General features: G+C 70.5%; 2 protein-coding genes across 3 annotated transcripts; both read right to left on the bottom strand.

The window, feature by feature from the left end:
• Positions 1-357: 357 nt before the first annotated feature.
• Positions 358-4,055, bottom strand: ARC (activity regulated cytoskeleton associated protein). Of its 2 annotated transcripts, none has more exons than XM_036337617.1 (3): positions 2,100-4,055; positions 1,729-1,856; positions 358-1,070 (listed from the first exon to the last, which is right to left on the bottom strand). In XM_036337617.1, exon 1 carries the CDS (start codon positions 3,835-3,837, stop codon positions 2,617-2,619), a length of 1,221 nt encoding a protein of 406 aa, XP_036193510.1. In that variant the 5' UTR covers positions 3,838-4,055; the 3' UTR covers positions 358-1,070; positions 1,729-1,856; positions 2,100-2,616. The 2 variants fall into 2 exon arrangements, with proteins under 2 accessions (XP_036193510.1, XP_036193509.1); XM_036337616.1 differs by having other exon boundaries at positions 1,729-1,853.
• Positions 4,056-10,843: 6,788 nt separating this feature from the next.
• On the bottom strand, positions 10,844-17,097 carry JRK (Jrk helix-turn-helix protein). The gene is made up of 2 exons (XM_036337574.1): positions 17,045-17,097; positions 10,844-15,787 (listed from the first exon to the last, which is right to left on the bottom strand). Exon 2 carries the CDS (start codon positions 15,354-15,356, stop codon positions 13,704-13,706), a length of 1,653 nt encoding a protein of 550 aa, XP_036193467.1. The 5' UTR covers positions 15,357-15,787; positions 17,045-17,097; the 3' UTR covers positions 10,844-13,703.
• Between the last annotated feature and the right edge of the window lie 3,915 nt (positions 17,098-21,012).

Genomic DNA, 21,012 nt, shown 5'->3' with positions numbered 1-21,012 from the left:
CTGGGTCCCCGGGGCTCCAGGGCCTGAGAAGTCCCCTCGGGCCCACCGGCTGCTGTGTGGGCTGAGCCCTGGGAGTTCCCCGCCCCCCACACACACACCCCGGCGGCAGGGGGAAGGGGGCAGCCTCGGCCTCCTCCCAGCCCCTCCGCCTGCTGCCGGCCTGGGTGGGGGGGCTGCAGGGGGCTGGCTTCTGTAAGGGGAGCCCCTGAGGCCCTTCCACCCTGAGGATCCAGGGCCCTGACAGCTGCCCTGCTCCCCGAGTTCCCAGAGACCCCGCAATCTGGACTTCGGGCCCGCCCTGGGCTGCCTCCCTCCGCAGCTCCATTCCGGCCAGAAACAGCAGCCCGCACACTCCGCCAAGTCTCAGTGTTTTATTAGCAAAATCTTACAAAAGAGTCTGTCTTCAGGGAGGGCCCTGCAGCCTGGGACATGGGTTATGGCTCATGTGCAAACTTAAACCTGAGGGTGGGGGTGGCAAGGGCACGGGGTGGAGGGGCTGAGTGTCACCTGCAGCTGTCGGTCCCCGAACCTGGGAACCCCCAGTGGACAGGCAGGAAGGGGACCCCCAAACAGGACCCGCTAGGCAGACACAAGTCGCGGGCAGCACCAGGGTGTTGGTGTCGGGGAGGTGGGGGTCGGGCCTGGGCAGCAGCGGGGCCTGGCAGAGCGCAGCTTGAGCCCCAGCAGCAAAGGCTTGGGGCGTCCTGGGGCCACCGGCCGGGCGCAGGAGCGGAGGCCGCGGCCTTAGCCCAGGGCGGGCGGGAAGCTCAGCGGGAGGGGAGCGGATGGCCACGCAGTGGGCGGGTTCCTAGGCTGGAGGAGTCGGGCCTGGGTAGCGAACTCCAGCTCCAGCCGCAGTGGCTGGGGCCCGGCGGGCTGGCGGCCGGCGGGGCGGGCACGTGGCAGCCTGGCCCTCGCGCCGGCCTGTCTTCAGCACCGCTCTCCTCGGGGTCCCCTCTCCGCAGCCCCCCTCGCGGGCCTCAGGCGTCTCCTCCTGGCGGGCAGCTTGTGGAGGAGAGGGGGGCGGGCAGTGCCAGGCGCAGCAGCCGGGGCTCCGGGGAGCCTGAGACCTGGAGGGAAGGAAGACACTGGGCGTCAGGGGCGGGGCGGAGGGCGGGGCGGGGCGGAGGGCGGGGCGGAGGGTGGAGGGCGGGGCGGGGGCGGAGGGCGGGGCAGAGGGTGGAGGGCGGGGCGGGGGCGGAGGGCGGGGCGGAGGGGTGGAGGGCGGGGCGGAGGGGCGGAGGGCGGGGCGGAGGGCGGAGGGCGGGGCGGAGGGTGGAGGGCGGGGCGGAGGGCGGAGGGCGGGGCGGAGGGCGGAGGGCGTGGCGGGGCGGGGCGGAGGGCGGAGGGCGGGGAGAGGGCGGGGCGGAGGGGCGGAGGGCGGGGCGGAGGGGTGGAGGGCGGGGCGGAGGGGCGGAGGGCGGGGCGGAGGGGCGGAGGGCGGGGCGGAGGGTGGAGGGCGGGGCGGAGGGGCGGAGGGCGGGGCGGAGGGGTGGAGGGCGGGGCGGAGGGGCGGAGGGCGGGGCGGAGGGTGGAGGGCGGGGCGGAGGGGCGGGGGGCGGGGCGGAGGGCGGAGGGCGGGGCGGAGGGCGGAGGGCGGGGCGGGGCGGGGCGGAGGGCGGAGGGCGGGGAGAGGGCGGGGCGGAGGGTCTGTAGGAAGGGCCTCGCAGGCCCCTAGTGAGGACAGCAGAGGGAAGGTCCTGAGCGGGAGGGCTGGGGCTCCCTTACCTGTGGTCACTCTCCTGGCTCCGTGGACACGGCTGCCGCCTCAGCTGGTTCGAGGACTGGGGCCCGTGGGACCCTCTGCCCGCGTGGTGAGTCACCCAGCTGAGCTGGAGCATGAATCACAGATGCTGCTGGGGAGAGAACACAGGATCCGTGTGAGCTGGCTCAGCAAACTCCCCCGGCCCTGCCTCCCGCCTGCCCCTCTCCCTCACCCCGGGGTCTCTGCGCCCCCACTCAGCCCGGTGGCGGACTGGTTGGGGTGTCTCTAAGCCACTGAGACCATGGTGGTCGGCTCGCCCGGACCATGGACTTGGCCTGGGCCCTCCCAGCTCCACAGCGACCCCTGGTGGTAGTGCCCAGCTGCAGGGGCTCACCTGAGGGCCAGGAGGTGGGGGCCAGGTCTGCTGCTGCTGCTGCTGCGGAGGCTGGGGTTCAGCTTCAGTTTCCTCCAGGACGGAGCCCGGCTGTCCTGTGCGAGGCTGGCCGGCTGCCCGTGCGGCCACTGCCGGGAGGGGCCGCAGCCCCGCAGCCGAGGTCCCCGCGGCACGGGCTGTGTCTTCGCGGCGGCTCTGGGGTGTCCTGAGCTCGGTGCCCGCTGCCGTGCCGTTCGGAGGGGGGAGGTGGGACTCGTCATGACCTGAGTGTGAGTGTGTGTTGGGGGGTGAGGGGTCTGGAGGGGGCAGGCCCAGGCCCCAGAAGACAGACAGCGGGAGGTGGCAGGGCAGGTCCTGCAGGGAGAGGGGACACTGTCCGTAACTGTGTGTCCATGTGGATCAGGCTGGGAGGCCAAGGGCTGTCCCCCGAGGAGTCGGCCCAGCTGGGAAGTCCGGGTTGGCAAGGGCTACTACAGGCGGGCGTGGCGGGCGGGCGGGTGGGCCGGCCCCGGGCCCTCTATTCGGGCTGGGTCCCATCACTGGCCACGGACTCGTTGGTGAGGGCCGGCGTGAGGGCTTCCTCGGCCTCAGCCTCAGCCTCGGCCTCGGCCTCAGCCTCCTCCGGGGCGGGGCGCGGGGGGCCGGCGGGCTCGGCCTGCGCCAGGCCGCCCTGCACCTCCAGGCCCCGCTGGATGAGCTGCTCCAGGGTCTTGGGCAGCGGGTGGCACAGGAAGCGCTTGAGCTTGGGCTGCAGGGTGCCCACCACGTATTGGATGACCTCCTCCTCGTCCGCGTCCACGTACAGCGTCTGGTACAGGTCGCGCTTGCGCCAGAGGAACTGGTCGAGCGGCTCGCCCTGCTTCTGCGGCAGGTCCAGCTCCCGCTGCATCGCCTCGCGGGACAGCGTGCCCTCGCTGTACTGCAGGAACTCCTTCTTGAACTCCACCCAGTTCTTGACCGAGCCCTGCTTGTACTCCCACCACTTCTTGGCGGGCCCGTTCATGTGGTTCTGGATCTGGGACAGCCAGTACTCCTCGGTGCCGCCCACCTGCCGCAGGTACTCCTCCAGGTGGCTGAGGAACTCGTGCGGGTCCTCGAAGATCTGCGTGTCCACGCCCGGGTGGGGCTGCCCGTCCTCGCCGGGCCCCCAGGGCGGGTACTGCTGGGCCTCCTCCAGCTCCTGGCCGGGCAGCTCGCCCGCGGCGGGCGGTGAGGTGATGGCGTAGGGGCTGACGCTGTAGTCGTAGCCGTCGGCCTCCTGGCTGCAGCTCTCGGGGCCCCCGACGCCCACGGAGACGGTGTGGCGCGCCGGCTCGCTGCCCACCGGGTACTTGGCGCCCATGGCCTCCAGGCGGTCGGCCCAGCGCTCCAGCCGGTAGAAGACCTCGCGCCACACGTGCATCTCGCGCTTGACCCAGCGCTCCAGGTGCGCGATGGTCTCCTGGCAGCGGCACAGGCAGGCCTTGATGGACTTCCGCCAGCGCTGCGAGTCGCTCGTGGGCACGTAGCCGTCCAGGTTGCTCTCCAGCTTGCCCACCGACCGGTGCAGCCCCTTGAGCTCGCGCTCCACCTGCTTGGAGACCTCGGCCAGCAGGTGCCGGTGGGTCCTGCGCACGTGCTCCAGCATCTCGGTCCGGCACTTACCGATCTGCAGGATCACGTTGGGCTTGGCCACCGGCCCGCCCCGCGGCCCGGGGTAGGCGTGGAGGCCTCCGGTCGTCCTGTGGTCCAGCTCCATCTGCGCGCAGGTGGCCGCGGCGCTCGGACGGGAGGGAGGGGCGCGCTGCGGAGTCCGCTCGGGGCCGGCGGGGTGCGGAGGTGCGGGCGCGCCGGTGCGGATGGATGGACTGCCGGCTGGCTGGCTGGCTGGCTGGCTGGCTGGGGCGGCGGAGCTAGGCTCGTCGTGCTGCACAGGGAAGCAGTGAGGAGCGGCGCCGAGCTCTGCATCCCGCTGCCGCGGCGCCCGCTCTTTATGCTGCCGGCGCCCGTGGGCGGCCCCTCGCCGAGCGCGGCCTCCCATTGGCCCGCGCCCCCCCCCCGGGTCCGCCCCCGCGCCACTCGCGCCCGGTGCAGAGCGAGGACCCACCTCCTGCACCCCGCCCGGCCTCGAGTGACTAATCCGCCGGCTCCGCCGCCCCCTCCCCGGCCCCTTCAGCCTGCAAACCTGGGGGACGAGCTGGGGACCCGCGACCACCCCCCACAACGGCGCTGGGCGGGGCGGGGCCGCTGGGCGCCCCGAGAGGCCGGACGGACCGTTAGCCTCCCGCCCTCCCCGCTCCCGCACGCGCGGGGGTAATGAGGGGGACCCTCCCAGGGCCTCAGGGCGGGCTTCCGGGGCGGGAGGGGTGAGGGTGCTGGTGCTGGGCTCTGCCTCCCGGGTCCTGCTGGCCGCCCACCCTGCCCAGTGCAGCGATGTTCGGCCGCAGATGAACCCTGACAACCGCCCCCCCTCCCCACTCAGACCCTCCTCCCCTGGAGCTGAAGGTTTCAGGGAGCCTCCGGGTGCCCAGCCAGGCGCACGCACACTCCCAGGGGTCAGGCCTGGAGCCCCTGCCCGCCCCTGCCCTGGGGGTCCTCCCCGCTGGGGTGGGACCTGCGCCCAGGCCTGGGCTCTGCCCGCCCCTGGCATAGGTGTGGGTGTGAGACAGCCTGGCAGGTGCTGGCCCACTCCCAGGCTGCGGTGAGGCCTGAGATTTCCCCAAGAAGTGTCCCCCAATCTGGAAGCCTGCGGGAGGGGTGGGGTAGGGTGGGGAGGGGATGGAGGATCTGCCGCCCGCTGCAGGGGGCTGGGCCCTGAACCCCCAGGCCAGGGGGAAACCTGGTCAGAAGCTCCAAGAGGCTGGAGAGGGAGAGGGAGGAGGGAGCGGGAGGAGGGAGGGAGAGGAGGGGCGGGCGAGGGAGCCAGCCTTTTGCAGCAGCACAGCCCAGCCAGCCGAGAGAGCGCCATATAAGGCCTGGGGCTCCGGAAGCTGCGATTCCCAGGCCTCCCTGGCAACAGTGCAGGGACGTCCTTCCCGGGTAACCCCGTGGAGGAGGGCCTGGGTCCCAGGTCCCCGCCTGTCACCTGGGCAAGGCCACACGCACCATGGCTCACAGCCAGGGCATGGACACCCCAGTGCCGGTGAGGAGAGCTGAGCCCCACTGCATGTCCCTCTCCCTCTCCCACCCCACACACTGCACACTCATCCCCCAGTCATCCCTCCCCATGCATCCCCCACAGACACCATCCCCCCACAGACATGCATCCCCCACAGACACGCATCCCCCCACAGACACCATCCCCCCACAGACATGCATCCCCCACAGACACGGATCCCCCCAGAACACTCAACCCCCAGTACATGCTCACCCCCAGTACAAGCTCAACCCCCAGTACACGCTCACCCCCCAGTACACTCACCCCCAGTACAAGCTCACCCCCCAGTACACTCACCCCCAGTACACGCTCACCCCCCAGTACACGCTCACCCCCCAGTACACTCACCCCCAGTACACGCTCACCCCCCAGTACACTCACCCCCAGTACACGCTCACCCCCCAGTACACGCTCACCCCCCAGTACACTCACCCCCACCCCCTCACCCAGCCCCTCTGTCTGAGTCACTCATTGGGGACACAGCTCCTGCAGGTGCCCACACTGGAGTCCCCACTCCCCCAGCCCCTTCCCCGAGCCCGGGGAGCCCTCCTCCCCACCCCAGCCAATCTGAGCTTCCGCCCCTGCTTTGGACGGGGAAAGTCTTTCTGGCAAAAATTCCCCAAAAATGGCTCTCCTGGCATTTCTAATTAAAGGCGAGTGGGTGGGCAGAGGAGGGGGCGGCAGGCAGCGCTTCCAGAGCAGGGATCCCGCGCCGCAGCCCCAGGCGTTTCCCGGAGCCGCAGCGGAGGAGGAGGCAGCCGTGGCCTGGGTGTGCAAGGTCTGTGGGGTGAGCGGCCGGGGTGCCAGCGGGCCTGGTCCCGGGAGCCTGGGTGGAGGGGCAGCCGTGCCCACTTCTGAGGTGAGCTCGGACTTGCCTGAGGGCCCTGGTTAGGGGAGGCGCCCCCTGAGCCGGCTGGGCAGGGACCGCGCTCGCCCACCCTTGTGCACACCACACGCGTGTGCAGCGGACGTGCCAAAGCCAGCACCCGGGTGGCCAGGAGTCACCCGCTGGCCCCCTCCACAGCGTACCAAGTCCCTGTGCCCCTGAGGCGGGCGGCACTCGGGCCCAGGTCCCCTGACCAGCTGGGTGGCCTGGGCCCGGGCGTGGCTCCGTGATCCCGGGACCCACAGTGGTCTCCAGCCTCCACCTGCCCCACCCACGGCAGCAGTGGGCTGGCAGGGCTTCCTGGAGGAAGCGGCGCCCAGCCAGGGCCTGGGGGACCAGGGAGGGGAGGGTGCCAGGGACTGGGGAGGGGGAGCCAAGGCAGGCGCGGGGTTAGCCGTCACCTTTGTAGGGCAGCCAGCCTGGGGGGTGGGGCCGGGGCTCAAGGTTAAGTTGGTGTCCCCCTTCCAAGGCCAGTCCCTCCGTGGCCAGGGGAGGGGCGATGCCGCAGAACCTGCGCGGAGGCGGCACTGGCGGCCGCAGTGACAGGTGACAGGCTGCGGCTCTTTGCTGGGGAACGTAATCACGGCCCAATTATCGCCCCAGAGGCCCCGCAAACCCCCCCCCCCCCCCGCACTGGCGCCTGGGGCTGCGTTCTTCCACCTCCAGGCTGCTCCACCGCCTGGGATGGGGTCTGCCCGCCCGCCCCTCTGTGCAGCCCTCCCCCCACAGAGAGCAGACCTCCCCCCCCCCCCCAGCCTCACACAGAGCAGGAGGGGCAGGCTGGGGAGGAGCAGGCGGAGGGAGAGCTGGACGTGCAAGGAGGGGAGGGCCTGGGAACCTCTTCTCTCCGAGCCCAGCTGGTCTGAGGCTCCCGGCCTGACAACTGCCCAGGCCTTGCCTTAGGGAGGGAGGGGCTCTGCGGGGGGTGGAGGGCAGGCAGGGATCCCAATGCTAGGATCCCAGCGGGACCCACTTAAGACCCTCCAGGCCTGGCCTGCTGCCCTGGGGCTCAGGTGGCCACAGCCAGGTGCTAAGATGCTCATCTCAGGCTCGGCCTCCATCCCAGCCTCAGGGCGCCCAGCCCACTGAGCCTTGTGCTTCTTGGGGCCTCGCCACCTTGCCACCTACACCACCTACCTGCCCGTGGCTGCCCTGTGACCAGCCCCCCCCCCCAGGCTCACACCCCCTCTGGGGACCCGCCTCCTCTCCTGTGGCTTCCAAACTCCCCCCTGGCTAAGGTCCGCCTTGGCAGTCGGCCCCTTCCCACCCGGTCTGGGCCTGTCATCCAGGAGCCCACCCTCCACGAACCACGAACCACGTCTCTGCCGGCCACCCTGTGGGGCCATCCGGGTCAGATGGCCTCATTCCATGGCCACCACGCCTGTGGGATCAGGGCAGAATGGACGGGCGGCCTGTCTGCCACAGGGAGCCCGCCGCAGGCCCAGTGCCTGGCTCGGCATTTGCTGGTGGGCAGCCCCCCTCCATCCCGGCCCAGGGGTCCCCGAGTGCAGGACCTGTGCCCCCCCTGCTCCCGCTGCCTCCCAGGCAGGGTGACTGGGCTCAGTGGAGTGGCTAGAGCACAGAGTGGGCCTGGCACAGAGCAGGCCTCCAGGCGGGTCAGGGGACAGACGGAGGCCCGGCCCTTCTCCAGCCATTTCTGGTTGGGAGACATTAGTTAGGTCACCTGAGCCTCAACTTTCCACCTGTGAAATGGGGCGACAGTGCCCGAGCCGCGTGTCCCTGAGGCGGAGGGGCTGGCCCCTCCCAGTCCCTGTCACAGTGTCAGTGCCGGGACCTGGGAGGGGGGTGTGTGGGGTCCCGCCTGTGGCCCCTTCCTGCCGCCTCCGCCTGCCGGGGCCTCAGAGACCCTCCGTGCAGGGCACCGACCATGGGCCAAGACCGAGACGGGGCGGGGGGGGGGGGGGGGACGGGAATGGGGAGGCAGTGCCAGCTGAGAGAACACTTCCTTTCTGAGCCCCCTCGCTGCTTCCTCCCCAGCTTGGCAGGGAGAGTGCTGCGTCCTGTCCCTGAACAGGCAGCCATTCCTTCTGGGCCCAACATCCAGACCCTCCTCCCGCCTCCCGCCTTCCGGTCCAGCCTCCAAGGAAAGTTCTGTATTTTCCCGCGATCCTGGCACCCGGTGCGGCACCAGCTGCTCCCCACATCCTTAGGCGTCCCCGCCCCCGGACCAGGAGGCTGAGCAGAGCCGCAGGCCTGGTGTGGAGAGCCTGTCCTCCAAGCCCCCCCCCCCCCTCAGCCTGTGGGAGAGGAAACTGAGGCCGAGGGAGGGCCGAGCCCCGCAGCAAGGAGGCCAGAGCCGGGCGGGAGGGGGAGGGCGCACGACCATCTGCCCGCTCAGCCGTGAGGTGGTCGGTCCTTCAGTCAACAAACAGTTCCCGGGGACGTGGCGAGGTGGGTGCGGGTGTGCAGACCGGCCCACGCAGGCCCTGGAGGACACGGGCCGCGCCAGCAGCAGCGCGTCCAGCCTCCGCTCACAGCCCAAGCTCTTCAAGGGGCCACCCTCGGCCTTCATGGGTCAGGCTGGTCCCCTCGGACCGGACCCAGGCAGGAGAGAGACCCCTGCAGCGGGTGGTGGGGATCCCACCGCGGTGGGGGCGGGAGCCCGGGAAGGGCTGGGCAGCTGAAGGGTGAGCAGGGGTGGGCTGCGTGCAGGGGTCTGGCTGGTGGGGTGTGGGGGCAGCTGGGTTCTGTCTCCAGGGGCAGAGCCGGGAGGGGACGGGCTGCTGGGCAGGGACACTGGGTCTGTGGCCTGGAGGGGCACAGGGGCCACAGGGGCAGCAGGTGGGGAGGCTCCCAGCTGAGAGCCAGGTGCTGGGGGGAGGGCTGCCTAGGGTTCAGGGACGAGGAGCCAGGGCCCGGCTGGCCATCAGGTGAGGGAGGGGGCGAGGCCTCGCCAGGAGCCTCCGGGTTTGGAGCCTCAGCTGCCCCTTCCCCTGTCCCTCTGGGTGCCCGTCCCCTGGTGCCCAGGGACCCAGATCCTGCTGCCAGGTCCCCACGCGAGGCAGCCCCGCAGCCAGGGTGGGGGTTCGCTGCCAGCTGGCCCAGCCGGACGCCCCGGAACTGCGGCTCCGGAGCCCAGTGCCAGGGACGGGCGTGGGCGCCTTCCCGCTGTCCCGGCGCCTCCCATGAACTCTCCCGCGTGCGGCTGCGGCTTCCGGAGCCATAAAAGGAGAGAGGAGCTCGGCTGAGAATAGCTGTGACGCGGAGCTTCCCCACGCAGGCGGCTCCGCCCCAGCGCCCGTGCCTGCAGGGCCCCGCCCGCCGGAAACGGGAATGGCGGTGGCCGGGGCGCCCGAAGCCGGGGTCCCCCACCCTCCCTGCCCTCCACTCACCAGAGCGTCTGCTGGGGACAGGCCTCCCGGAGCTGCAAGCCCTGCCCGCGGCCCCTGGCCTCCCCGAATTCCCGCGGAGGGAGCCTGGGCGCCTGCCGGGCTGTCGATAGGACAGCGGAGCTCCTGGAGCTCCTCCACCATCTTCCGGACTGGCCCCAGGGAGGGAGCTGGACCAGGGGCTTGCAGGGTGCGTTGAGGGGCGCAGGGCTGCAGCAGGGGTGACACGGGGCTTGCCCTCCCTCCCTCTGTGCCCCAGGCCCCCCCAGGCTCCCGGCCCGGCCACCTGTCTGACCGCTGGCCACTCCCTCCCTCCCCGGGGCTGGGCCTGGTCACCCGCCCTTCGCAGCTGCCTCCCCACCCGCCCTCTTGTACGGGTCTCGGGCCACCTAGTCCAGCGGCAGCCGCTCTCCTGGGCTCCTGCCCTGGCTGCCCACGACCTCCGGCCCTGACTCCCCGCCCTGGAAGCAGGGTGGACGCGGGGTTGTGGGTCCCTGGTCGCTGCCCTCCCAGCCAGCGGCCAGGCCCTCCTCCCCCCGACCCCAGCCAGAGGGCCATCGCCAGGGCACATCCATCAGCCGAGGGACTGGTCATTTGTGGCAGGAGCGGCTTGGGGCGCGGCCACCCCGGACTCCTCGGCCTCTGCTGGGTCAAGTGGCAATGGCCCTCGGGTCACAGCCCAGCCACCACCCGGGGAGACCACACTCCCTGGGCCCAGCGGACCCGGCGTTTCTACACACAAATACAAGGCCCCCAGGAGGCCCGGGGACTCGTGTCTGCGGGGGGCCCGGCTGGTGGGGGGTGGGGGGGGGCAGGAGGCGATCCCACACAGGGGGCGGGGCTCCAGGACAGCCTGGGCTCCCAGACCCCGTGGGGGGAGTGGCAGGTCCCTAACCCAGCAGGTCCCCAGCAGGAGGCGCTGATAGGAGATCCACTGCCCACGGTCCAGGACCTGCCCTGAGTTCCAAGTGTCCCTCGTACAAGCAGTCATACCATTGTCACAGCCACCCCCCCATCACCACCCCCACCCCCTCATCGCCACCATCACCTGCACCTTCACCACTATCACCCCATCACCATCACCTCCACTTTCACTGCCATCACACCACCCCCATCACACCACCCCCACCCCCATCACCCCCTGCACCCCCATCACCACCCCCACCCCCATCACCCCCATCACCCCCATCACCACCTCCACCCCCATCACCCCACCACCCCCATCACCCCCCCACCCCCATCACCACCCCCTCCCCCATCACCCCCATCACCCCCCACCCCCATCACCACCCTCTCCCCCATCACCCCCATCACCCCCTGCACCCTCCCCATTGTCCCAGCTGCTCAGGCGCCACAACAAAACACCACAGGCTTCGGGCTTAAACATTTATTTCTCTGTCCTGAGGCTGGAAGTGCCCCTGGCCCAGCCCACGGAGGGGCCCCACGGAGTGCCCAGGGGTCCGGACTATCCCGTCCTCGAGTCTCTAGAAGGTTCCACCTCACTGGAACCGTCAGATGCCTCGGCTGCACTAGGCCCTCAGCTGGAGAACCCAGGCAGCCTGCTGCGGACGGACGGCAACCACATGGGGTGAGGCCGCCCCGCCCTCATGGGCTCCGAGGAGGACAGCCCGCGGCCCCTGGCCAGCGTGTGGCACAGGCGGGCTGGCCGGAGGGCGGGGGCACTGGGGACCACGCCGGCCCGAGCCACCCACCCCTTCCTGTCCACCCGAGCGGCTCCATGTCCCTGACACAGGACATCCTCCGACTCCGAGATGTGCCTGCAGGCCCCTCAGACCCCGCCACTCGGGCCGTCAGTCTGTCCTTGTTCTCCCGCGCGGACCCCCTGGAGGGCCTGGTGGCCGCCGCCGCCCCCTCCACAGCTGGCAGCTCCAACCACCTCGCGGGGCCTGGGACCCGGTGCCGGTCGCCTGCCAGGGCGGCGGGTACCTGCTGCCCCCCACGCTGGCGGCCGCTCAGCTCCTCCCCATCAGAGAGTCAGGCCCTCTGGTCTGAGGGCTGCCCCCCACAGCAATCCCGGCCACCACGCCCAGCAGACCCCGCGGCAGCTCAGGGGCCTGCGGTGAGTCCTGGGGGCCTGGCCTCCCTCTCCAGGTGCCTGGGTCCAGCTTCTCCTCCCCTCCCCTCCTCGTCCCTCCCTGCCCCCCTCCTCCCTGGGGCTGTCCCGAGTGACAGGAGGGGCTGCCAGGAGGGGCTGCTCACTGCTCACCGGCCCTCCCTCCGGCGCTGACTCACCTCCGGGATCTGGGCCCCCCAGCAGCGGAGGCCTTTGTCTGGGAGGAAAGCACGTCAGGCCCGCGTCATCCCGACCCACCCTCATGCCGACCCACCCGCCGGGCCCTGACGCACCTGCCCAGCCCAGGAGCGACTCTGGGGACACACAGTGGGGAGAGGGAGAGGGCGGCCCCCACCTTCCGCCCCTCCCCCCACATCTCCAGCCAGGTGTCTGTGAGGCAGCGGCTTAGAGACCACAGCCAGGCACCTCTCTCCCTAAAACGTCAGGGTCGCCGATGCCGGGCTCCAAGGCCCTGAGTGGCTGACACTCATCCTTTCCACGGGTAGGGAGGCTGATGCCCGCAGGCCTCCGGGTCCCTGGGCCTGGGGGGCGGCCTCCAGCGAGACCGAACCCGCCACCAGCAGGCGGCTGAGCTCGCGGGGTCAGGGTGCGGCTGCCCTGGAGTGGCCAGTGAGGCCTCTGGGGGGCAGGGGTGGGGCAATAAATGTGGAGAGGGGACAGGACGGGTGGGTCAGAGGCTGCTCCGGACCCCCTGCCCCCAGCCGGCCGGACACAGGCCCTTGGCCCTGCCCCTCACTAGGCCTCGTCCTGCTCCAGCCGGGCCTGGCCCCACCACGCAGGCTGGGCACGGGGACCTGGCAACGCCTGGCACTGAGTGGGTGCTGAGGACCGGTGGGCGATGGGCAGGCTGAGCCCCCCTCCCTGCCCGCCCGCCCCCTCCCCGATTCCCAGGCGGCGGCGGCTGGGTCTGCCCCGGTGAGGGGGGAAGGGGGGACGAGGGGACAACACGGGGCCAGCTGCCCCCCCGACCAGCCCCGGAGGCTGAGGCTCTGCAGGCCCCCAGCCCAGTCACCAGTCCCATCGCCGCCCTCGGCCTCGCTGTCTATTGGGGTAAAACACCCGGAATGTGAACGTCGCGGCTTTGGCCACGGTGCGTGGACGGCTCGGGCGCCGAGCACATTCCATGTGGGGCAGCCACGGCCTCCACCCGGACTGCTCCGCCCCCACGTGGAGCCCTGTGCCCGCGGGAGGCCCCGCCCGCCCCGCCAGGGCAGGGCCACAGCCCGGTCCCGCCTGTGCCATCCTCAGCTGACAGGGGACACGAACGCGGACACTGAGGAGCAGGCGGCAGCCACGCGTGGCCAGCAGGCCAGTGGGAGACGCCGCCGCGCCCACCCGGCCGCCAAGCAGAGGCTGCAGCATCCCGTGCGGCTTCCTCTGAGCGCCTGTCCCCTGAGGGCGGACGCAGCTTTCCGCTCGGCCAGCACCCTCGGCGGCCAGGCCCTGCGTGGGCGGCTCTGCCGTGGCCCCCCAGAGGGACAGACGGTCGGTGCGCAGGGCTGGGCGAGGGAGGGGCAGGGAGAGGGATGAAAGGAGACGAGGTGGCACCAGGGAGGGCAGAGGGCTGAGCAGTGAAGTGAGGCCCGGCCCAGGCTGCCCGGGCTGCCGAAGGGAAGGGGGAAGGTGGGACGAGGGGACAACAGGGAAGGTGGGGGCGGGCCCAGCAGGGAAGGCGCTCGGAACGGCACGTTCCACCGCGTCCATCAGCGTGTGGCCCGCATCTCGGGGTCCAGTCCAAGGCGGGGGCGGGTGAGTGCCGGAAGCATGGAGATTCTTTCAGGAAAGACGCGGCCACGGCGGGAGACCAGCCTCCAGCGGGGCGGCAAGCAGGCTGCCACCCCAGCCACAGGCAGGCTCTGCTGGCGACAGGCACGGCCACCAGCCAGCAGCCCACCTGAGGGACAGCAGCGCAGCCATGGTGGCCTGAGGGCCGGCGTTCCCCTCTCCACGCTCGGCGGGTCAGACAGACAGCTCTGCGCTGGGTCAGAGCAAGGGTCAGCCCCGGGAGGCTGAGCTCCTCACGTTCACGGGGCGTGACCGGAACGCAGGTAACTGAGTGTGAGGGGCCGCGCCCCAGCACCCACTCCCCAGGGACAGCTCCTGCCGGCGGCACCAGGCAGCAGGCGGCCGGGGACCGTCAGTTCTCGCCCGCAGGGCACGGCGCGCAGGCCGAGGCGGCGCAGCCCCCTGTGCGCTCCCGGGGGCCCTCGAGCTTGACCACGGCCCTGAGGGGTGGGCGCCGCCACCGCCCCTGCTGCTGCCGCCGCAGGAACACGGAGCGCAGGGCCCGCAGCTGCCCCAGCTCCTGCGCCGTGAAGCAAGGCTGCCCCTCGGCGAAGCGCAGCACCGTGTCGAAGGCCGCGGCCGCCTGCTCCCAGGTCGCCTCCTCGCTCTCCCCGGCCGCCTGGGAGCCCCCACCCTTCTCCGCCTGCTCCGGGGGACCCTCGGCCGGACGCCCCGCTCCGGCCTCCTGCCCCGCGGCCGCGCTGCCCTGAAGCCTGCTGCTCATCCGCGACAGGGCCTCGCCCCCGAGCTCCAGGACGTGTGCGAAGGTCTGGTCGTGAGGCCTGGCTCCCGGGCGCTCGGGCTCGTCCTCGGAAGATGAGCCGTTGGCCAGCGCGGCCGCCCCGGGCCACAGCCGCCCCCAGGCGCGGCTGAAGACGGCGGCGGGCACGGCGTCCCAGGCGCAGGCCACACTGCAGATGGCGTCGCTCACCCCGTAGCGCGGGTGGAAGCCGGGCAGCGCCCCCGGGGGGTTGATGAAGTTCCTCATGAAGCTCCGCCGAATGCCCTGGTCCATGGGCTGGAGGAGGGCGGCCGCGCTGGCCGGCAGGAAGATGGTGAAGATGCTCCCGGCCACCAGCTCGGACTCCTGCGGGTGGGCCCGGGAGCCGTCCAGCAGCAGCACAGCCTTGCTGTCCTCGGGCAGCCCCAGGGCTCGGAAGTGCTCCCTCGCCGCGGGCACGAAGATGTGGTGGAACCAGTCGGCCAGCACGGCCCGGCCCGCCCACGCGTTCCCGTGCGCCCGGTAGGCCACGGGCAGGTGCTGGATGCCCCTGGGCGCCCGCGGGCCGCTGCCCTTCCCGATCACCAGGGGCTTGATCTTGTGGGAGCCCGTGGCGTTGGCGCACATGAGGACCGTCAGCCTGTCCCGGCTCTGCCTGCCGCCGGGCGCCGGCCCGCCCTCGGCGGTGGGACCGGGCAGGCACTGCCAGAAGAGGCCGGTCTCGTCGGCGTTGTACACCTGCTCCGGCGTCAGGCCGTGCTCCACCGTCAGGCTCCGGAAAAACCCACAGAACCGCTCGGCCGCGTGGCGGTCGGCCACCTGCTTCTCCCCGGCCGCGTCCAGCTTCTTGATGCCGTGCCTGGCCTTGAACCGCCACAGCCACCCCCCGGAGAACACGCAGGGCTCGGTGAGCTGCATCTGCGCGTAGAAGTCCTTGGCCTTCTCGACGAGCATGGGGCCCGACACGGGCACGCCCTCGGCACGCCGGCCCAGGAACCAGTCGTACAGCGCCCGGTCCAGGTGCTCCAGCTTGGGCGTGTGCAGCGTGCGGCGCCGCTCCAGCGCCTTGTTGCAGGCGGAGCTGGCGAAGAAGCGCAGCAGCTGCGCCTTGTGGGCCCTGATGTCGTAGAGCGTGGACATCCCCACGTTGTACTCCTGCATCAGCGCCTTCCGGCTCTCGCCCTTCTCCAGCCGCGCGCACACGTCCATCTTCTCCTTCAGGGTCAGCACCACCCTCTTGCGCTTCTCCCCGGGGCCCCTGCCGGCAGCCTGCCTGGAGGCCATGTGGAGGGAGGCTCGTCCCGGAGGCAGACACGGGCAGACGGACGGGGGACAGGCACCCCTGCTGGAGGCCTCCCCTCCCCCTTCTCCGTGCCCCTCACTTTCTCGTCTCCCTGCCTCTGCCTGCCGGTCTGCCGATCCTCCTTCTGCCTCCTGCCTCCCTCTGGGTCCAGCAGCCTCGAGCCTCAGCGCTCCCCCGCCTTCCACTCCTGGCCACGTGGCAGCTCCTGGAATTCTCGACACGCGGCCCCCATGCGTCTCCGCGCTGCTGAAGCCCGCGGCCTCCTCTGCGGGATGGAGGCAGCTTCTCCCCCCAGCCCCAGGCCGGAGCAGAGGGGCCCGGGGAGCCGGCTGCGGCTCGCAGAGGCTGCGCTGCGGGGCCAGGGGGCCAGGCGTCCAGGCGCTCTCTCCAGGGCTCGCTGTGCTGTGTGGCCCTGTGGGGAGCAGAGGGAAGGAGAGGCCATTACCCACTCAGGGAGATGCTTAACAGGAAACCAGGAGGAAAGGGGACCCCACAGGAAGGGCTGGGGCGCCCGGAAAAGGTGTTCTGGAGGCTCAGCGCCAGGAACCCGTTCACGAGGGACGACGCCTCACGCCTGACATGCAGGTGTGCGCAGGGCGACACGTGACAGCTGCAAACACGGGGATCCGTCTCCTGAGGCAGAAGCCCGCTTTCAAGGTGGACTTCAGGTAGTGCCCCGGAAACGTCTTACACCAGGCAGTGCCAGGGCACGGCAGGAGAAACCACGCGGCTTCCGGCTCGCCCCCTCCAAGGAAGCACCGCCACCCAGGCCACGGGGCACCCAGAGCCGCAAACCTGTGATCCTCTTGTGCCGGAGGAACAACAGACCAAAGGGGCAGGAGAGCGAGAGGGGGCCCCTTATCCACATGGGCCCCTCCCTGTCCTCACAGAGCTTGGGGGCGAGCGGCGGTCTGTGGGGGCAGAGGGCACCATCAGGGAGGCAGTGTTCTGGCCCAGCTGCTGGCTCAGGGGTTGAGAACTGGCCTATGAACCAGGAGGTCACCGTTGGATTCCTGGTCAGGGCACATGCCGGGGTTTGGGGATCCTGCAGGAGGCAGCCGATCCACGATTCTCATCACTGATGTTTCTCTCTCTCCCTCTCCCTTCCTCGCTGAAATCAATAAAAAACATAAAGAAGTGTTCTGGAAACCGAGAGAGATGGAGGAAGTCTTGGGGGCAAGAAGGATGGGGTGGGGAGGGTAAGGGACGGAAACATCGGGGTGCACATCCTGCAGGGAGATCGGTGGGTGCAAACACAGCCCCTCCGCGCGGACCACAGGGCGAGGGACCCCGGGGCGGGGAGCCGCGCGGGCCACTCGAGGCGGGTGTGAGGCGTTTCTATCCCGGGGCCACGCGTGGGGCAAGGGCAAACCCAAAGGGGAAACAGAAAGTCAAGGCGCAGGCGGCTTCCTCGGGGGAAGGGAGGGCGACTCCGGGGGCAGTGGCCGGTGTCCTCTGCAGGCGGAGCCCCCGGGTCGGGAGCGGGCGCCGCCAGGCTCCGGGCGGGGGCTGCAGGGATGGCTCGGGGCGGGCAGCTCGGCCCGGTCCCCGTGGGGCGGGAGGCGGAGGGGCTCGGCCCGAACCGGGGTGCGGCTCCCGGGAGCGCTGCTGGGCGGGAGGGGATCAGAGACCACAGGGCGCCCGCGCTCCCCAGGCCCGCCCCACTCACCTGCCGGCGCCGGGCCGCCGCCGCCGCCGGATGTACCGGCGCCCCGCCCTCCGCCGGGCCGCGCCCCTCCGCTCATCACTTCCGGGACGCTCTAGGCACCCCGGAGGACCCGCGTCTCGGTGGCTCCGCAGGAGGCAGTGGGCTTGCAGATGGAAGCCAGGCATCCAGGGTGACCTCCATGGTGCGCCTCGACTTGTCCGTCTGTGGCATGGGCGCGGGGTGACTGCGCCTTGGGTTTCGTGATGAGCGGGGCCCTCGCAGTCCTGGGCCAGGGTCTGCCCCAGGCGGACAGGGCTCAGTGCCCCCTCCACCCCAGCTCCCACCCCCCACCCCCAGACCAGGGCAGCCTTTGACGGGCAGTCTCTGAGCCCCTCCCTTAGCCACATCCAGTGGCCACGCTGTGTCCTTCCCACCCAGCCTCTTGCTTAGCCTGAGCCTCATCCGAACCCGATGTTGGTGATTTCTATGATGAGATTTGAGGCTTTTGAGCGAGCGGGCAGGACTTGGATGCGATTTGGACCTGAGTTGGTGCTGTCCTGAGCTGGAACTTTGGGCGGCCTTGGGAGGGGTGGCTAATCTGCATGTGGAACCCATGCCCCCCAGCCCGCTGTCCACATCCTGATCCCCAGAACCTGTGAACAGTCCCCTCACATGGCAACCGGGACTTGGCAGGTGCGATTCCGTTCGGGCTCTGGAGATGGGGACGGTGCCCTGACATCAGGGAGGGCCCGGGTCGTCACAGGGTCCCGGTGGGCGGACGACAGTGTGACAAGGAAGCCAGGGGAGAAGGGAGACACGAGGACAGACTCGGGCTGCAGTGCGCCTGGTCGGGGAGGGAAGGGGCCACGGCCGAGGAGTGCAGACGCCCCCGCCTGCAAAAGGGAGGGAACGCTTCTCCCGGGGAGCCTCCCTCCCGGGGGCGCACGCCCTGCGCCTCCTTGGTTTTAGCTCCGGAGACTCCTTTCGGACGCGGCCCCGGAGCGTGAGCTACTCAGTGTGTGTTGCTGACCCCGCGCTCACAGTCCTTCGTCCGGCGGACGGGACCTGAGACAGGCTTTGGCCCCTCCGCCCCATCTCCTCCCTCGGCTCCCAGGACCCGCCCCGCCCCACCCCCTGGTGCTCCTGCCTCCTGCCTCCTGCGGACTCCTGACCCGCCGGGCCCACCCTGGACTGTCCACACCCACCCCCGGGGCGGCCGCCCCATTCTGAGGGCTTCACACACCGCGGAGGCTGACAGCCCCCCTTTCCGTCCACTCGGGCAAAGACAGTCACCCCGACGCTCGCTCCGTGCGCTCTGCACCCACACCGGTAGACAGGAGCCGGGCGGGGCCTGCCCTCCGCAGCCGCGACGGCTGCCCTGTCCTCTCTCCTGCCGCCTGCTCCCGGCCCAGACCTAGCCCCGCAGTCTCACTGGTTTCTGCTCCTGCCCCGAGCGCCGGTAGCAGCCATGACGTCCGCGTGCCAGTGCACCCCAAAACTTAGTGGCCTGGGCTGGCAGCCGCCTGGTTGCTCCTGGCTCCGTGTGGCGGGGCTGAGCCTGCTGCAGTGAGGCATGCTGGGCAGAGGAAACTGGGGCCCGAAGGGACTGGAACCCTGGACTCTCCCTTGGCGGGTCTCCCGGGACAGCGAGTGGGGTTGGCCCCGGGAAGGCCGGCTCTGTCCCTGTGTGACGGTCTGCTGGCACCTCGTGAACATGGCACCACATGCACCCATCGCCAAGACGCACGGGGATCCCCCAGGGTCCCCCACCATCCCTCTGGGACCTCTGGCCTCGCCTCGAGGACTGAGTCTGCTCTGCCAGAGGGAGGACGGGGACAAACACCCACGGGTGTCCTCAGTCCTGGGGCGGGCAGTGTCCCCCCGCCCCCCCCCACAGCTGGAGGCCCGCCGAGCCCCTCCCTCCCCCCCAACCCCCAACCCCCTGCTCTGGAGGCCGAGGGTGGGGACGCCTTGGCAGCCTGCCCCTGGGGTAGGGCCTCGGGGTGGTGAGTTTCTCCCAGCAATGAAGGGGCTCAGGCTGAGGGAGCTGGGGAAGCCTGCGCCCAGCTGGCCGAGGGGGGACCTCCAGCAGCGAGGGACCGGGCGGCAGCCCAGGAGGTCACACGGGTCTGTGGGCCAGGGCCTCCTGTGGAATGCCAGGTGTTCCCAGCAGACCCTGCCCGCCCCCGGGGTGGCCCACTGGTGGCAAGAGCAGGAAGCCAGGCTGGGGAACTGCCCTAGCCAGACCTGCTGCATGGGCTCGGACATCGGCCAAGGATGGAGGGAACAGAAAATCTGGAGCCCCAGGAGGTGACTGCAGAGCAGAGGGCAGGGGGCAGGGCGAGCCGCTGAAGCTGCACCTAAACTCCATCCCCATCAGATTGGGAGAGGCCTCCCCCAGCTGTGTCCCCTCCCGCTGTGACCCCCCCTCCCCCAGCTGTGTCCCCTCCTGCTGTGACCCCCCTCCCCCAGCTGTGTCCCCTCCCCCAGCTGTGTCCCCTCGCTGTGACCCCTCCCCAGCTGTGTCCCCTCCCGCTGTGACCTCCCTCCCCAGCTGTGACCCCTCCCCCAGCTGTGTCCCCTCCGCTGTGACCCCCCTCCCCCAGCTGTGACCCCTCCCGCTGTGACCCCCCTCCCCCAGCTGTGACCCCTCCCGCTGTGATCCCCCTCCCCCAGCTGTGACCCCTCCCGCTGTGATCCCCCCTCCCCCAGCTGTGTCCCCTCCGCTTTGACCCCCTCCCCCAGCTGTGTCCCCGCCTGCTGTGAGGCTGTGAACTGGGAAACGCCCGCCCTGCAGAGAGCTGGTAAGAGTTTCTTTGAGCCAAACTGGCGGCAACTGCCAGGAAGCGAGGCCTCGAGAGAAAATGCGCAGGAGAGTGCAGCGTAGGCCACACACCAGAATCCCAGGGGAGGCCAGGCGGTCACCAGGGAGGCGGGAGAGAGCAACGGGAAACCGCTGGGATCCGATGGACGTGCTCGGGAGGCCGGCCGGCGGGGGCTCAGTGGCCGAGCACGTCATCTTATGAGCCGGGAGGTCACGGTTGGATTCCCGGTCGGGGCACACGCCTGGGTTGTGGGCTCCATCCCCAGGTGGGGGCCTGCAGGAGGCAGCCAATCAATGACTCTCTCATCACTGATGTTTCTGTCCCTCGCTCCCTCTCCCTTCCTCACTGAAATCAATAAAAAACATTTAAAAGTAAAATGAAAACATTACTTTAAAAAATGTACTTCTTTAATGTTGGTGGGAAGGGTAGTGTGGTTCACTTTTAACGTTTACAGCGTACAGACAGGATTCGGAGAACAAGACAGCAGTGGGCTCTGCGGCCCCCGCCCTGGTGCGGGGTGACCCTGAGGGCCCGGAGAGGACGGTCCCTCTGACACCCCAAAGATGTGTCCTCCTGGACGCAAAGCGCAGGAGAGACTCGCTGCAGGTGGAGCCGACCGCAGGGAAGCCACGCGACGCCCACCAGGCCCCACTCCTAGTTGGGGCTCCCTTCGGTCTGAGTGTGGAGGGCCCACCACACTGGCCCCCTGAGCTTGTCGGGTTGGGTCTGTGGTCCCTTTGTCATCCACTCTGTGAAGCCAGACAAGCTGTGTGCTTCTGATGACGCGGGGGGGGGGGGGGGGGGGAGGGGAGCAGAGCGGGCATCTGGGCAGCTACAGGGAGACACCAGAAGGCAGGACGGGCGGCGGGTCCCAGGGCTACGGGGTCGGGGTTGGGGGCCTCCTGCCCCTGCAGTTCTGCCTGACCCTGGGGCAGGGCCTGGCTCCTGGACGGGTAGACGACAGAGAGATGCCTGCGGGTGGGCAGGAGGCACAGGGGCACACAGCTGCAAGTTAAGCAGTGCCAGAGCCCTGGCTTTTGTCTCAGTGGCTAGAGCGTCAGCCCGCACACCGATGGGCCGTGGGCTCGATTCTGGGCCAGGGCACGTACCTGGGTTGCAGGTTCAATCCCCAGCCCCAGGCAGGGAGCATGCAGGAGTCTACCC

Source organism: Myotis myotis, unplaced genomic scaffold (genome assembly GCF_014108235.1).
Source record: "Myotis myotis isolate mMyoMyo1 unplaced genomic scaffold, mMyoMyo1.p scaffold_m19_p_16, whole genome shotgun sequence".
NCBI lineage: Eukaryota > Metazoa > Chordata > Mammalia > Chiroptera > Vespertilionidae > Myotis > Myotis myotis.
This window is presented reverse-complemented; position numbering and strand designations above follow the sequence as displayed.